Source organism: Anser cygnoides, chromosome 9 (genome assembly GCF_040182565.1).
Source record: "Anser cygnoides isolate HZ-2024a breed goose chromosome 9, Taihu_goose_T2T_genome, whole genome shotgun sequence".
Classification (NCBI taxonomy): Eukaryota; Metazoa; Chordata; class Aves; order Anseriformes; family Anatidae; genus Anser; species Anser cygnoides.
In genome coordinates this window covers 25,713,095-25,728,825 of record NC_089881.1, presented here as the reverse complement: position 1 = coordinate 25,728,825, position 15,731 = coordinate 25,713,095, and the positions used below count along the sequence as shown (strand labels likewise).

Below are 15,731 nucleotides of genomic sequence, written 5' to 3'. Positions count from 1 at the left end.
GACGGGCCGACGGGAAACGGCTGTTGGTAGGGGGACAAGTAAGGGTTAGGATTTTTTTTTTTTTTTCTCTAGTGTATTTTTCTTCCAAACTGCTCCTCTTGGCTGGGCTGTGAATCATCCTCGATCTGACAGCCGCTGCTGGAAATGCCAAGGGAGCCTTGTGTTTTCTGGGAGGGTTTCTTAAAGCACCCCTGCTGCAGCCCCCAGCCTCCTCGTGCCCCAGCAGCGCGGGCATTTTGTGTCCTGCACGGGGCTGGGGGGCTCGGGGTGCCCCTGCTGCTGCCCCTGTAAGCCTTTTGCGGTGCTCCGGGCACGGCTGGTGGCACAGGTTTGTAGGTACCTGGAGTGTGGGGTTTGTGATCCACGGGGTGCATAAATAACCCCTCTTCTTACCTGTGCTTGGGACCTGCGTGCGTATTTAGGCAAAAAAATCACTTCGGGATAAACAGGCTCAACACATTTTTTTATTTTCAGTAGAAAAGCATTTTAATGTATTCCGGTAAAAATAACACTTCTGAGGCTTTAACATGGAAATCGGTCTTCATTTGGATTTTTTTTCACTTGCTCAGAGACGCTTAATGACAAAACGAAGCCTGTTTTCACTTGTACCGGTGCTGCGTGGCACCAGAGCCCGGGCAGCGCGGGGCCGGCTCCGTGGCTCCTGCTGCAGCTGTGCCTGCTGCACGTCCTGGGCTGGAAGAAGGAAACGCACAATTAGTAAAAAAAAAAATCCCATTTAGTTATTCTGGCAGGATTAGCTGTGGTCGGGGAAGAGTTTCGTTCCCTAAATGACAAGTTTCAGCGCCGTCAGAACGTTTCCCAACTGCACACGACTGTCAGTCCCCCCCGGTGGGTCTGAACACCGAGGAACCTCTCTGGTAGTAACCGGTCATTTTGTTTTTTTCTAGGGACATGGGTCACTTTTGGAGGCCAAATCTCAGATGAGGTAAGTAATCCTTGGTTTAAGTACGATGCATGAAGCAAAGCTAATGAGAATAGGTTTTTAATGAAATTGTGGCCAGCAAAATTACAGGAGCCTGATTTGGTAACAGCAAATGGCAGAGTCGGTACGCAAAGGAATACAAATCCTGGCTTCTGCTACAAAAATCCTAATGAACCTGACATTTCCAGAGATGAGCTTTAATAAAAACATCTGCCCCTTGTAACTGGCTTTTCCCCGCTGCTGGGAGTGACGTTTCCGTGCGTGCCGTTGGCAGCGGCGCCACTCCTGGAGCAGGACCGGGAAAGTTCGGTTTTTGCAGAACGTGTGTAATCTGCGGCAGCCATAAACACCCGGAGCGCAGCGTCCCACAGAGGGCTGCCCGGGGATTTTAGTTCATTTTAATTCTCTTTCTCTCCAAAATAAGATGAAACAAACGGAAATGTGCTCGGGTCTCCTCCCCACCCCGGCCCACAGCGGATGGCTCTCGGCCTCTGCTCGTGCTCCTGCCCGCGTGCTGCAGAGCACGTGGACCTCGCTGCCTGCCAGGTACACTGGCAACGCTGTTCATCAAAAAAAGGCAAACCTTCCAGCAGCCTGCCTTGTAGTACTGCAGCAGAAAATCCCAAAATAACTTTTGCAGCAGGGAAGAGGCCCAGGATTCTGATTTCAAACCTTTTGTTCTTTGTAAGCGACTTGACCTTTGCGGGTATTTCTGCCTGCCGCAGATCACTGGGCTGAGTTTATTCCTGTTTCTCAGTATTGCAGGCTGAAGCAAAAAGAGTTGTTTCAATGACAAATTTGGCTCACTTGCTCTCCTTGTTTAGAATTAGTCGATGCATGGAAAAAAGAAGACTTAAACGCATTTCTGCACTAAACCCCGTACATCCGCAGAGCAATTTCTGCAGCCCTATTAAATTGTTGGCTGCTTTCCTGTTAGCAAGCACAGGACTTCCCTCTGGGAAGGGATTAATTCCTCCCAAGACGGATCCAAAGGAAGGATCCGAGGGACGAATCCTGTGCAGGATGGCGCGGTGGCACTGGTGCCTCTTCCTGCGCCAATGAGGAGCGAAACGTCCGGCGCAGGCGCTGCCAGGGCTGCGAGCGGTGCCCGCGCTCAGCCCCGTGTCTGCTCCCTGCAGGTGGCCGAGCAGCTGATGACCATCGCCTACGAGAGCGGCGTCAACCTCTTCGACACGGCCGAGGTGTACGCAGCGGGCAAGTGAGTCCCCGGCTTTGCTGCGGTGCGGGGCGCCTGGGGTCCCTTCCACAGGGCTCCGTCCGACTCCTTCCCTGTGCCTCCGGCCGTGGCTCTGCTTGGGAAATCCCATTTAAAAAATGTCATTTTTGGGGCACTCTTAAAAAATGACCCCGCACCCAGCTGAGATGTGTGACTGGGGCTGCCATGAGCGCTCGCTCTCGGCACAGGGAGAAAGTGTCCCGAATAAATGACAGTTTGGTGCGTGCCTTAACGAGGATTAGCGGCCCGTGGCGGTGACCCCTCTGCAACGCAGCTCCCCAAGGGAGGAGCAGCTCTGGCTGCAGCCCAGCTAATAGTGCTCCTGGTGTCATTGCTGGACCAAACAAAAAGAAAAAAAGAATCCCCCCGTAACGTGTCTGACACTGGCCGAGTAGTGCTGGGCGTGGGAGGTGGAGCGGGGTGCAGGGATGGGGCCCAGCGGCTCTGCTGGCGTTGGCACAGCACCACCGTGCTGCCCGGGGCGGTCACAGAGCTCTGCCTCGCGCCTCTCCTCTCTGATGGGCTCTCTCTGTCTTGTGCAGGGCCGAGGTCATCCTGGGGAACATCCTCAAGAAGAAGGGCTGGAGGTACCGTACTGCCGCAGGGACCCTCGGGCACAGGGGAGTGCGCCCGGTCCTTGCACAGCCGGTGCTGTGCGGGGCTCGGGAGCGAGCGCTGCTGCCTGCAGGCAGCACCAGGGCTGCTCGTGGGGCAGCTCCGGAGCCAGGCCTTGTAACTGCTGAACAGAAACGCTCTGTGCTTTTTGGGAGCACACACTGACTCCCTGAGGCTGCTGTGGTTGACCCGAAATGCAGGTTTGAGCAGGTGAGGACACCTGCAGGTTGTCCAGAGGCTGGTGCTGCCCTGACCATGGCACAGGCCCCCCTGTCTGTGCACAGCGGTTACCTTCCCCGGGTGTTTGTCCTCATTTCCATGCACGGTACGTCGAGACAGATGATGCGTGCATCGGGTCTGCGCACACGTACAGAAGGCTGTGCGTTAGGAATGCAAAGCCGTGATGGGCCTTCATCCTGGGCAGCCTGGTAGGAGATGATACCTCATGTAAACGAAGCGCATTAGCATACGTCGTGTCGTTTTAAGAGCATTTACATAATCTTTAAAGATTACGTGTGTCATAGGCAGCCTGCAACCGCGGAACAGCCCCAGCGGTGCTCTCCCAAAATCCGTGCCCCTGTTCCAGGGGTGATCGCTCGGTGCGAAGCGTTCTGCGTCCTGCGGAAGAGGGCAGTCACATCTAGCAAAGAAGCAGATAAATCGTGCTACACACCTACAGTTATGCAGCAAAGTAGTTTGCGAATGATAGATATTTGATTTAATATCACATTGGGGTGTACAGATTAGTTCGGCTAGTGCATCCTTCCCGGGGTTTAATGCCTGAGGGAACACCCCACGCTCAGGACCCGCGCCCCGTGCCCTCGGCAGATGGGCAGGAAGCTTTGCGGGCTGCTGCGTGGGTTTTCTGTGACGATTTTATTTAACAGTTTTTTCTTTTCTGCTCCTAGGCGGTCCAGCCTGGTCATCACAACAAAGCTGTACTGGGGTGGAAAGTAAGTTCTGGTGACTCGGGGTGGTGCTCGCCCCCGCGGGGCCGGGGCTGCTGTCTGCTCGCTGTGCTTGTGGCCGGGTTTTTGGGAGCTGGCGCCGGGCAGGGGGATTTGGGGGGGCTCGCCCCGGGCAGACCCCACTGTGACCCGCTGGGAGGTGGTGGGGGACGCCGAGCAGCCCCGCTCTGAGCACCGCCCGGCCTCCTGCTTCCCGCAGCGTGCTCGCTGTCTCTGGCCTGAGAATAAAATGTCAACGCTGGCGCTTTCTAACCTGCTGGAAAGCCTGAGAGAAGCCCGAACAAACCACGGACACGAAGGTTATCCGTAATGTTAGTTTGTGAACTAGTGTCTGGGGGGTTGTCATCAGAGATAATGCGCAAGTGATTAAATTGATCTTCCCCCCCTTACACTGAGGTTTTTTTCGCTGTCTGGCGGCCGAGGCTCAGCACAGCTCCGTGCTTCCCACTGTAGGATTGGGAAAAGGGGATTTGTGGCACTCGTCCCACCCGGCTGCATTGCTGCTCCCCAGGCCATTGCTGTCACTTTGGGGGCGTTTCAAGCGTCTCTTCTTGCTGGTGGCTAGTGCCTCGGACCCCTAACGGTGTGTCCCCGCTTTGTCTTTGCAGGGCTGAAACGGAGAGAGGGCTCTCGCGGAAGCACATCATCGAAGGTGGGTGCTGGGCTGGGCGTTGTGCTGTCGGGACAGGTCCGGGTCACCCCAGCAGGCTCCCCCCAGCTCCCCGCGGCCCCGCGACTCCATCCCGCGGTGCCCCCGCTCCATGCGGGGTGGGCGCGTGGCACGGCGTTGTACAGGCAGGGCACAAACAGAGCAGCGCCTGCGAAAAGACACGCTTCTGTCATGGGAAGGATGCGCAGCGTCAGCTGTGACCTCGTTACGGTGAGAGTGGGCTCACAGCGGGGGCTGCTCCTGCCCCGTCCCGCCTGACGGGGTGTGCGTGCGGGGCCGTGGGGCAATCGGCCCTCCCCAAAAAGCAGCCACCGCTGCAGGGCCCCGCTGCCGTGTCCCCCTCGCTGCTGCGGGATAAACGCCCCCGGTACGACGGGCATGTGCGGGGGAAGAGCCGCACAAAGCCGTGGGACGGGGCTCGCCGTGGTTGCACGGGGCATGAGGGAGCATCAGGCTGTGCACCTGTGATTCACAGCGCCGCGGCACGGCTCGCAGCAGCCGCCCCTCGGTGCTGTCTGACCCACTTCTGTCTGCTGGCACCGAGCAGCGTGGGAAGCACTTGAGGCTCCCCTGGAGCTGTGCACGAGCTGCCAAAGCTCCCCGAGCCCGGCTGTGGCGTGCCTGGCTCAGCCGTGCCCAGCGTGCCGGGGTCAGGCCGAGCCCCCCCTGCTGCCCCTGGCCCCCCGACTTGTGGGATAAACCCGCACTGCTTGCCGGGGCTGTTGCTCAAGGCAGTGTTTGCTGCCAGAAACAGCTAGGAAAGGAAAATTCGGGCTCGTCCATGCTAGGTACCGTGGTGTCAGCCTCCAGACAGAAGGGGTAGGGACAGCTCTGCCACGCTGCTGTATTATAAAATAGGTTATATGGAATATATTACCGGTATATTTACTTTACCCACCCTTACCTGGGATTTCAGTGCTGCCCACACCACAGCCTGGCTGTCGCTGCCCAGAGCGGGCGCTGTGGGATGAGCGTGGCCACAGCACACCCGGCGAGCGGAGCCGCAACAGGGAGCGCTTCGAGCGAGGAGCAACTGCCCTAGAAAACTTCCACCACTTCACACTTGTGGACTTCAGCCGCACTAGCGTGTGCCTTCCGTGTTAGGGTAGTGCTGGGGAAAGGTTCTAGCCCCGTTTTATTCAGTGCCCCTTTGAATGAAGCCCCTGGTGCAGCGTTCGGGCTGCTGGCCCTGCCCCCGGGGTGCCTGGGGGAACCGCAGCCATTTCGCGGGCAGTCGGAGCCCACCCGCTTCTCGTTCCTGGAGGAACTGCTTCGTGAAATGGCAGAAAAATCCTGGCAGCAGTTGGAATGGTTTCGCAGCAAAAGTAGCAAATAATGTTAAGGTCAGTGGTAGCTATTTTCTATAAATACACTTGGCAAAAACAGCCATTTTTTAATCTCAGAATTCAGCGAACGTTTTCAGACTGCTCTATTTTGGCTTGTTCTTCATGAACATTCATAAAAAAACATTTTGTTCCTGGGAAGATTCATAGAAAATAAGCGTTAGGAATTCTTTTTTATCTCTTGCACACACGCACATACCTACGTAGGCTCTGGATGCCGGCTCCCATCAGCTGCTCGCAGAGAAGCCGAGGAAGCCCGGCAGGCAGGGAGGTGAAGGAGGCAGAGCGCGCCCCCAGCAAGGTTGTTGGCAAGCAATTAGGGTTTATTTATTGTTTTAAATGGGAGGTGACCCCCCTTGGGGTGTTAGATTAGCTCTGAAACAAAACCTGCACTCAGCCCCTGGCGGCTGCCCTTTGGCTCACCGCGGGCGCTCGTGGTGCAGGCGTCTTCCCATCCGAATCTCGGTGTAATTAAACAGAAGCACAAATTATCACGTTTAGTCCTAAATGGCTGAATAGATGTGGGGCAACATTACACGATGCGGAGTATCCTTCTGATGCACCGTGTGGGTGTATACATTCATATACACAGGTACACATATGTGCATCCAGATACAAACCATACACCTGCAAGTGAAGGAGGCTGTCCCCAGCCCCACCACGGTGCCCCCCTCGTGCTCCCGCGCCGACCCCGGGGGTTCTTCTCTCTGCTCTGCCGTTTGCAGGATTAAAGGCTTCCCTCCAGAGGCTGCAGCTGGAGTACGTGGACGTGGTCTTCGCCAACCGGCCCGACAACAACACCCCCATGGAAGGTTAGTGGGAGCTTTAGCTGGAGGTTTTCGTGCGACTGATCCTGGCTTACAGGCTTATGCCTCTGATGGTAGGAAATGAAAAGCAAATCTTTATTAAATATTCAGGCGCGGCAGCTTAAATACAGAATACCTGCTTCATGATATCCTGGAGTCCTATATATTTACACTTAAATGAAAGGAATTTGTGACTCTTAAATGGGAATTGAAATTTTCTTTAAATCCCAGTGGTGCCCTTAACATTGTTCATTCCTTAATTTCCTTTTCCCAATTGCTTCAGACAAGGCTGAAATGAATTTGTGTTTGCATTCAGCAGACCTCTGCGCCAAACGACACCTGTGCGCCCCTGCCCCACTGCAGCCAGCTCTGGGGAGGGCAGCGGGCCTGCACCATCCCTGTCCCCGTCCCTGTCCCCAGGCAGCCGGGATCCGCCTGCTCCTCACAATGTGAAAATGCAGGGTGTGATCCCAGGCGGCTCCTCTGAGGGGTGGTGTGAAATGAGAACTTGCTGGGGGGCCGTCGCCCAGGTTTCTGGGCAGCTGGGGGGAACGGTCCTTGTTCAGTTCGGTGAGGGGGGCACGCATTTAGGAACGCATGAGAGCCACGGTGTCTGTTCCCTCTGATGTTTCTCGGCTGATAACCGCCCATCGTGTAGGTGGCCGTGTGCCCTGGTTAGCCAGGAGCCCTCACCGGTACGTTATGGGGTGAGTGCATGGCTTAACGGGGAGCAGTTCCCATTTCTCCCGCTCTCACGTGGGAGCTGACGCAGCCGTGCACGCCGTGGCTGGGGGAGATCAGCTCCGCAACCGCGTAACGAACGGGCAGAAGAAAGCGGTGCAGGCAGCAGGGCTGTCACGGCCGAGTACGTGGCAAACGCAGCGGGGGCCTGGCTGCCCCCCGGGCTCCGGGAGCCGCGAGCACCTCGGTGGCCCCGGGAGCGCTGCGTTACCCCGGCCCTGACCCCGTGCCAGCAGCTGTGGCTGCAGGAACGTGCCTGGGACCCTAAAGGCAGCACAGATCTGCAGTGCGTGGCGAGGTCAGGGCGCGTGGCGGGCCGTGTCTCGGGGGCAGGAGCACCTCTGAGCTCCGCCAGCTGTGGAGGCGCCGTCCACGCACGCGCAGCGCAGCCGAGCTCCGGCGCCCGCGGCTCTTCAGCAGCTACGGATACTGCTCACGGTGCTGGAGCCCGGCAGCAGCGTTATGAACCGTGGGGCTTGGCGAGACTTGGAGCAGGGTGAGAAAAGGGACGTTTTTATTATGAATGGTGCGGTGTTTATTCCTTCTATGTACTTCGTGCTTTTTTTATGGTTCACCTACTAAGCCACTTCCATCCCAGAGCATCTGTTGAGCCATCTGTCGGTTCGGCAATATCTGGCACGCACAGCAAGTGTTAAGCTACCTTCGCAAGGCATAATCCCAGCTATGCTCGGTGTCCTTAAGTGGCCATGCTTTTCCCACGAGTAAATAGCTGCTTCCCAACTCCTGCAGCCCACCGTGTCCCGTGTGTGCAGCGCTGCTGGACGAGCGCCTGCAGGAAGGGCTGTGCAGGGCCCCAGCCGGGCAGCGAGCGCAGCGCCAGGGGCAGGATCAGGGACAGGGACAGGGACGGGGACGGGCAGCATCGACCCCAGAGCACGCCCGAGGAACCCCCTGCCTGCCGGAGGGGATGGATGGAAGCTGTCCAGATGAACCCCAGCTCACAGCACCGGGCGCCGCAGCTCGCTGGGGCTGCTGAGCGCCAGACAGGCGTCCTTTGGCTTGGGGACACTTGACTGAAGTCCAGACACGCTCAAACTCTTGGCAAAAGACCTGCCGCTTTTCTTCTCCCTCTCGTGATGAGCCTTGTCAGCTCTGGGCTTTAAAAAACTTCACTGGAAAAGCGTCCCCTTTCTGACAGGAGGAGATATCCACGGTCTGCTCAGATGGGCGCTTCTGTTCCTGACCCTTCACGCTTCGTTACTCCGGCTGCAGATGCGATCCCCTGGCCGTGACAGCAGATGCTTCTCTTCGCCCCGAGCGACGCTTCCAGCCGAGCAGAGCCAGCGCTGGCTGGGGCGGGGGGGCTCAGCCCACGGCCCCACAGACGCGCCGGGAGGGGACAGGAGCGGCGCCCGAGCTGACGCTGCGCTGCTGGAGGCTGCCTGCCGGGGCTCGGAGCAGTCATTTTGAAAAAGCCTCTCCTTGAGGTGCTGTCATCTCTGCCGTCCTGCGAGCAGATTGAGTGGTCCAGACGGGTGCTGTTCACAAACCGCCCCAGAGGCGTACCCAAGGGTGAAGGATCTGGTAAACAAGAGTATAAATATACATTTATTCTGAGCTGACTCCAGTCCTTCTTGAAAGGAGTAGAGGTGGGAGAAATGAAAACAACCGTGGACCAAAATGTGTAAGAGGCGTATGATAAAATGCTTATAAAATTCCTAAATGATCGTACAGCAAAAATAGAAGACCCAAAGCAGTGAGAAGCGGGTGCTGCAGGGGGAGGGAGGAATTCCTCTACAGGATCACCCTACTGAAACCCTCCGGCATCACCCTACAGCTTCACACCACAGCCCTTTTTCTCTTAAAAAAAAAAAAAAATAGAAGGAAAACAATATCTGGCATCTGAACTCTCCTCCTCCCTGGGGGAAGGAGCCCTCAAGCCGATGTTTCCGTCGGGAGCAGTTCTGCCTTCCCGACGCGAGGCCAGCTGCCCGTGCGGGAGGCACGCTGCGCTTTTAGAGCCCGCCGAGGGTTATAAATGGAGACTTCGTCATGTTTAGCTGCTTGTCGCTGCCTTCGGGAGAAATCTCACAATAACCTCCAGATTGGCAGTGTAAACTACCCTCTGCCAAGCTTTTTTTTTTTTTTTTCCCCCATAAATAGGACGAGAATCCTCATGTATACAAGGCAGCTTATCTTGTTCTTGGTAGCGGTGCCCAGCACCGCGCCCGTGGAGCCCCAGCCGTTACCTTTAGCTTTAACACCTGGACCCAGGGCAGGCTCCTTTGTGCAGCTGGGTGCTGAGCGGGGCTGAGCGACCTCACCTGGGTCAGGATTTCAGGGGCGAACTCCCTGCTGCTTGCAGCTTTCCCTTCCTGCAGCTTTCCCTTCCTGCAGCTTTCCGAGGACCAGCGCGCTGCAGCCTGCCAGCGCCCGCCGAGCGTGAGGTGCCTCGTGTGTAACGGCAATGGGGATTGTTTGCTTCTGCTTCCCAGCCCCCACTTAGCTTATTTCTGTCGGTTTGAACAACGCACTGTTAGGGGCTCGCACCACCTGTAAGGTTAAATATTTTTCCGTGCCATTTTTCAAACGCCGTTCTCTCTCTGTGGGGATCCCATTCCCAGACGAGAACCCACCCAGCCTCTTCTGTCTGAGGGCTGCCTTGGCATAAAGAAAGGAAGCAGAGGAGCTGCAAGATTTTCTCTTGTGACAAGGATGGAAAATGAACAGGGAACGAAGGGAGGCCCTGTCCCTGCAGCGCGGGCACCTCTGGATGAGCGTGCCCCTGGTGCGGGGCTGGGGCTGGAGCAGCACTTTCAGTTTATTTTTCGACTGTGCTGCCCTCTTGTGTTAAATTTTGGAGGGGATATTATTACGGGATAGTATTTAGACAATAGCCGGTTGGTAAAAGTTTTTAAGCAACTGGGGGATAGAACTTTTTACATTTACGCTGTTAATGCCTCTCCCTCCTTGCTCGAGCAGGAGAGCTTGGCAAAAGCAGCGCGTCGCGGGAAGCCCCGTTACGAGCCGAGCCGTGGAGCTGTTACCTGGCTTGTTGCCCGCTGGCCACGGAGCCAAGCTGCCCCGGGCTGAGTTTGGTGCTGATAAATGTGGCTCTGCAGAGTTCTCATACTTTTTTTTTTCTTTTTTTTTTTTTTTCCTGCAGAAATCGTCCGAGCAATGACACACGTAATAAACCAGGGCATGGCGATGTACTGGGGGACGTCACGCTGGAGCGCCATGGAGATCATGGTAAGGAAAAGTCCCTTTTGCTGGCACCCCCGTGCTCGAGGAGGCCGGTCTGTGGGTGGCTTGTCCAATTATGTCCTGCGAGAGCCTCTCAGCGAGTGCCGTGGTTTTTTGCTTGGTTTCTCTCCTCCAGGAAGCCTACTCCGTGGCCAGGCAGTTTAACATGATACCGCCCGTGTGCGAGCAAGCTGAGTACCACCTTTTCCAACGAGAGAAAGTGGAGGTTCAGCTGCCGGAGTTGTACCACAAAATCGGTAAAGTCTGAGGCCGTGCATTTTACCTATTCCATTTTCAGAGAGAAATAAAGAACGGTCAGACCGGAGGCTCCCGAGGGGAGCAGTACCCTTCCCTGCACGCCCCTGCTGCAGGCGGAAAGCGCGAGCCAAGTGCCTCGCTAATGGCCTAAAGGAAGCCTGGCTTAGTGCCTCTGGTAGAAGCGGGCGTTAATTGGAGTGGCTGCTTCTGCCCGCTGAGACCCCGCGGTCCGTGCAGGTGTCACAGGAAGGCTTTGGATGAGCACCAAGGGCACCCCGTGAAAATACAGAAAAGCAAACCCCTGTCTGCCAGGAAGATGCTCTCGACACCCTTGAAGGGACTGAAGAGCACTGGCAGCTGCCATACAAATAAGCAGGAGTTGTTTGCTCTGTGCTGAAAGTGCCGTTTGTGACCCAGCTCTACTTTCCCCTGTGCCCTAACACCTCTGCCCTCTCCGCAGGGGTGGGCGCGATGACGTGGTCTCCCCTGGCCTGCGGGATCATCTCAGGGAAATACGGCAACGGGGTCCCCGAAAGCTCCAGGGCGGCTCTAAAGGTATTTTTTCACATGCTCCAGAAGAGCGGACGTGCTGCTGCGGTGAGGGCTGGCAGATGCCGAGGAAAAGCAGCCCCATGGCTGGAGGCTGCCCTGCACGGACGGGCTCGGTTCCTCTGGCCCCTGGGCTGGCAGCGGGTCGGGGCTGGCCGTGGGTTCAGCTCCTGCTCTTGGGCACCGGGGTGCTCTTGGCCAGCTCTCACAGCTTCCGTAAGCCGTGCCGCTCCTGTATCACATCTCCCTTAGGTGGCTGACGTTATTCTCAGGGCTGGAGAACACCTACTTGAAAATCCCAGTACATCAGCTGAAAGGAAAGGCGCAGTGTGCACTGAGCTGCTAACAAGCATCATGAATTTCAAACGTGGCATTTCATTGCATTTGTGATTTTTTTTTCAAAGCAAAGTACACCTTTCAAAACAAAATATGTAATATTTGCTGCAAACTAGCTGAGAAGGCGTCATTTCCCAGAGGGATCTGAATTGAATCAGTGAATCAGAATTGAATTTCAAGTCTGGAGCTGGGAGAACCGAAATCTCAGCCTCTTCCAATTAATTTTCTAATCTCGAACGTTAGCAGTAAGCCTTGAACAAGATCACATGTTCTCTCACTTGTTTGCTGGGAGGAAGTGGGGTGTCAAAAATCTTCTGCAGTTGACCAATATTTCACCTTTTTCCAATTGCAATTGGCTCCAGCGGCCCAAAAATAAAACGGGGGGGGTCCCGATTCCAGGCTGAGCCCCTCAGTGGCACGCAGCCCGAGCAGTACGGACGTGGGCTGCTAAGGGCGACGTCCTGCCCCCTGCCACAACCGCTTCAGGTAGCAGAGCACCGCGTTGTTCATCCCCCGGTTACCTCCCGGCTTGGACATGATTTTTAGAGGTGCTGATAATTGCCCTTACCTTTCCACTTTGGTCGATTAAAACCGACACCTGACTGCAATGTAATTTACTTCCAGTGCTACCAGTGGCTGAAAGAAAAAATCGTAAGTGAAGAGGGAAGAAAGCAGCAAACGAAGCTGAAGGACCTCTCGCCTATCGCGGAGCGTCTGGGCTGCACACTACCTCAGCTGGCAGTCGGTAAGCGGTAGCGCAGGGGCTGCGGTGGCGCCGTGCCTTTCCCTGCTTTTGTCAGAAAAAAGGGTCCAGGTGAGAAGATGTTAGGGGCACGCCTTCCTTGGATCGAGTAGTCCTGAATTACCCAGCTGACAGAATTGTGTAGCTGACCGAGGAACCGGGCCGGGAGAAGAGCAGTCCGTCAGGCGGTGACCGGTGCGGGCGCGGTAGGTCAGGCATCCCCAGCTCTCGTTCCGTGGGAAGAGGAAGAACAGGAACGAAAGACAGCGCTTTTAAAAATGGAAAAAGGAAGCATCGACACGATGCGTGACTATCCTGTTTAATTGAATTAGGAATGACTCAGAGGGGACCCGGGAAGTGACAGCTTCCAAAAATACTGTTGTTATTTGTCAGATAGAGACAGAAGTTCTGGCAGTTACCGGGATCAGCAGTAATGCAGTGCAGTGAACCCTTTGTTCCTAACCATCCTGTGACTTTGTTCCCAGCGTGGTGTCTGAGAAACGAGGGGGTGAGCTCTGTTCTTCTAGGATCTTCCAACCCGGAGCAGCTGATAGAGAACCTGGGAGCCATACAGGCAAGTGCTCGCGGCGGCCGCGTGGCAGCTCCTGCCTGCCTCCTGCGTTACTTCAAGGCAACGTTGGCATACCTTGAGACTAGTGCCCTTGTTTTCTTAACAGTTTTACTGCTTTGCGTTTTTTTTCAGGCCTCTTACAGTACTAGTTATACACATTAATTAGGCAAACCTACCGCACTTCACCGTGACTTACACCCCTGTGCAGCGGCTGTGTCCGTGTTCAGCAACAGGAGGGGGGTGTCAGCAGGGTCAGTGGGTTGTTCTGCTACTCGCCTCAAGGCTTAATTGAAAGAAGCAAGTGGCCTGATGTCAAGATACGTTATGATATATTCTACGCTAAGTCTTCAGCACTAGGCCTGAGAAAAGCTCAGGGCCTGTAAGGGCCTTAACTTGCCTCTGTTGCTGTTCACAGGTAAGAGCTTCCTCTGTTCCTGCCGCCTCCGCGGCAGTCGAGCAGCATTGTGCACACAGAGTTCAGGACAAGCATTTCTGCGGTTGTCGCACAGCACAAAGTTGCTTTACCTTTTTCCCTTAGAGGAAAACTGTTATTAGATAAATGTTCAAATACGTCTCTCACACACACAGCCCCAGAGGAGACGTTCTTTGATGAAATCTAGATTTAATTTTGGAAAAAGCTGTGACTGTCTTTAATGGAAGCTTGATTAAACCTTGGCTTTCTTCTACCCCTAGGTTCTTCCAAAGATGACATCACATATTGTAAATGAAATAGATAATATTCTGGGAAATAAGCCCTACAGCAAGAAGGACTACAGATCATAATGCAATGCATGAATTACCTGGACTGCATGGTTTAATAAGTGCTCTGTACAGAAGTACAGTCCTGAGTTAATATCCGGTCATTAGAATCAGTCAGCAGCTTGCTGCTCCGTGTCTACTGTTACTGGATCCTTCGAGACGTGTGCTGTTGCTACCAATCTGCAGTGAAGTTTAAAAGCACAGCTGATCTCCTTTACAAGCAAGAACTATCTTGTATTTTCTTACCTTCGACGGAATTCATTAATTTTTACTTTCCTCTTAGCACCTCATGCTTGTGCTGTGAAAAACACATGTAAAGCAAAAAATAATTTATAACCTTCAGGTACTTGGTAATTAAAGAAGGATGTACAGATATATTTTTTCAATGAAGAAAAGCCAGATACAACTTAGGTTTTAATAAAACCACATTCGGGAATTCTCAACTATAAAGTTTCTTCAGTTAGGTTAACAGATAGAATGGGCAAGTTCAGATTTTCCATTTGCTTTTTTTTAATGCTGAATACGTGCTTTAGATTTTGTTTGTAATGGAAAGATGAACTTAAGTCAGAGAATTAGTTATACATTCTATTGCTCAACTGCTAACTAGACAATTATTTCAGCCATGGGGTGCTCTTAAGACATTATGTCAAGTAGAAGCCAGAAGAGCACAGTTTAAAAACCCCCAGATGCATGTCAGGTTAAGACAAACAACTCCTGTTTGCAAAATTTTAATTCTATATAAACTTTAAACCAAGAAATCCATGGTAAAATAGTTTTTTGCATTTTCTAGAAACCTGCCTCTACTTTTGCCTGCTTGTAGACATAGCTATTGCAAATTTCAATATCCATGAGCTTTTGAGGATACAGATACTTGTAGATATATGTAGTGCATAGCTGCTGAAAACTACCAGAAACAATCAGGTGTGCATTTTGGTGGAAGGCTACATTTGCTTTAACTTGTTCTGGAATCGGGCATAAGTAAATGCATTGTATTTTTAAGACGCAGGTAGTTCTTTTGTGAGCATTTCATCCTTTACAGCAGTTGATAGTAAACATTTCGCTATTAATTTGCCCACCTTCAGAACCACGCCGTATTTTACCATTAGTTTGCTTTGTAAAGCGTGCCTCTGATTTCGGTTAGTCCTTCACACTGGTACTGAAACATACTTTAGGGACATAATTCCTAGAGGTACAGCTATGTACAGTATTCATAGGACCCTTCTATGCTATTCCTCTTAACTTCAGGATATCTGCGACGCGTGCGGCGCTCACGGGGGCCACGTGAACAGATACGAATACTTGACTTGTTCTCTCCTGTATTTAACCCAATAAGCTGTGGTATGTGTAAATGAACTTAGCTGCTGTATATCAAGAAACGCAGTCTGACTTTGACTTCTGCTTGGACCCAATAAAAGCATTTTGTGCAACTGATTCTATACTTGGAGCTCTGTTACCAATGGTGACACCGGTTATGATAAAGCAGTGGCTTGCGTTGAAACCAGCCGTGAATCATTCTGCAGCGAAGTTAGCCCACTACAGCAGGCGTCGGGCGTACGTAACGCTTTGGCCTGAAACCAACACCAAGAGAACATCCTTGTGGCAGCTCCCCGAAGCCCCACTGCATTTCAGCGACCGGCCTCTCCTGTCCGACACGGGCTGGTCGGTCACAGTGAGCAGCGGCGGCCGCTGAGCACCCGGCACCTCCCGTACCAAGGCCTGTCACTGCTCGGGGCCCCCTCCCCAGGCCTGCCAGGAGTAACCGTCACCTTCCTTCTGAAAATTAAATGGGTAAGTGGCCTGAACTCTGCTTCGTGGGCACTAGCCCTAGGATCCGTGGTGCAAGTCAGACCAGGAAACTACCGAAGCTGAAAAGTTACCTGACTACCTAGAAAAAAGAACTGTTTCCATTTCCTATGCAGAAGTTACAAGCAGCGTACGCTATCCGGCTTGCCTTGCAGTAGCTCCTGAACTTCAGAGTCTTCTTTA

General features: G+C 53.8%; 1 protein-coding gene across 3 annotated transcripts in view; it reads left to right on the top strand.

Annotated features, from left to right (window-relative positions):
* The window catches only part of KCNAB1 (potassium voltage-gated channel subfamily A regulatory beta subunit 1), a 46,649-nt gene extending 31,473 nt beyond the window's left edge, over nt 1-15,176 (top strand). For all 3 annotated transcript variants that reach the window (XM_067002613.1, XM_013193031.3, XM_048059400.2), the window contains exons 3-14: nt 909-946; nt 2,083-2,162; nt 2,723-2,767; nt 3,704-3,748; nt 4,372-4,415; nt 6,502-6,588; nt 10,451-10,536; nt 10,667-10,787; nt 11,249-11,343; nt 12,298-12,418; nt 12,901-12,989; nt 13,680-15,176. In XM_067002613.1, the coding sequence (XP_066858714.1) occupies nt 909-946; nt 2,083-2,162; nt 2,723-2,767; nt 3,704-3,748; nt 4,372-4,415; nt 6,502-6,588; nt 10,451-10,536; nt 10,667-10,787; nt 11,249-11,343; nt 12,298-12,418; nt 12,901-12,989; nt 13,680-13,769 (941 nt within the window). In that variant the 3' untranslated portion in view covers nt 13,770-15,176. The remainder of the gene's footprint in view (nt 1-908; nt 947-2,082; nt 2,163-2,722; nt 2,768-3,703; nt 3,749-4,371; nt 4,416-6,501; nt 6,589-10,450; nt 10,537-10,666; nt 10,788-11,248; nt 11,344-12,297; nt 12,419-12,900; nt 12,990-13,679) is intronic.
* Nucleotides 15,177-15,731: the final 555 nt, after the last annotated feature.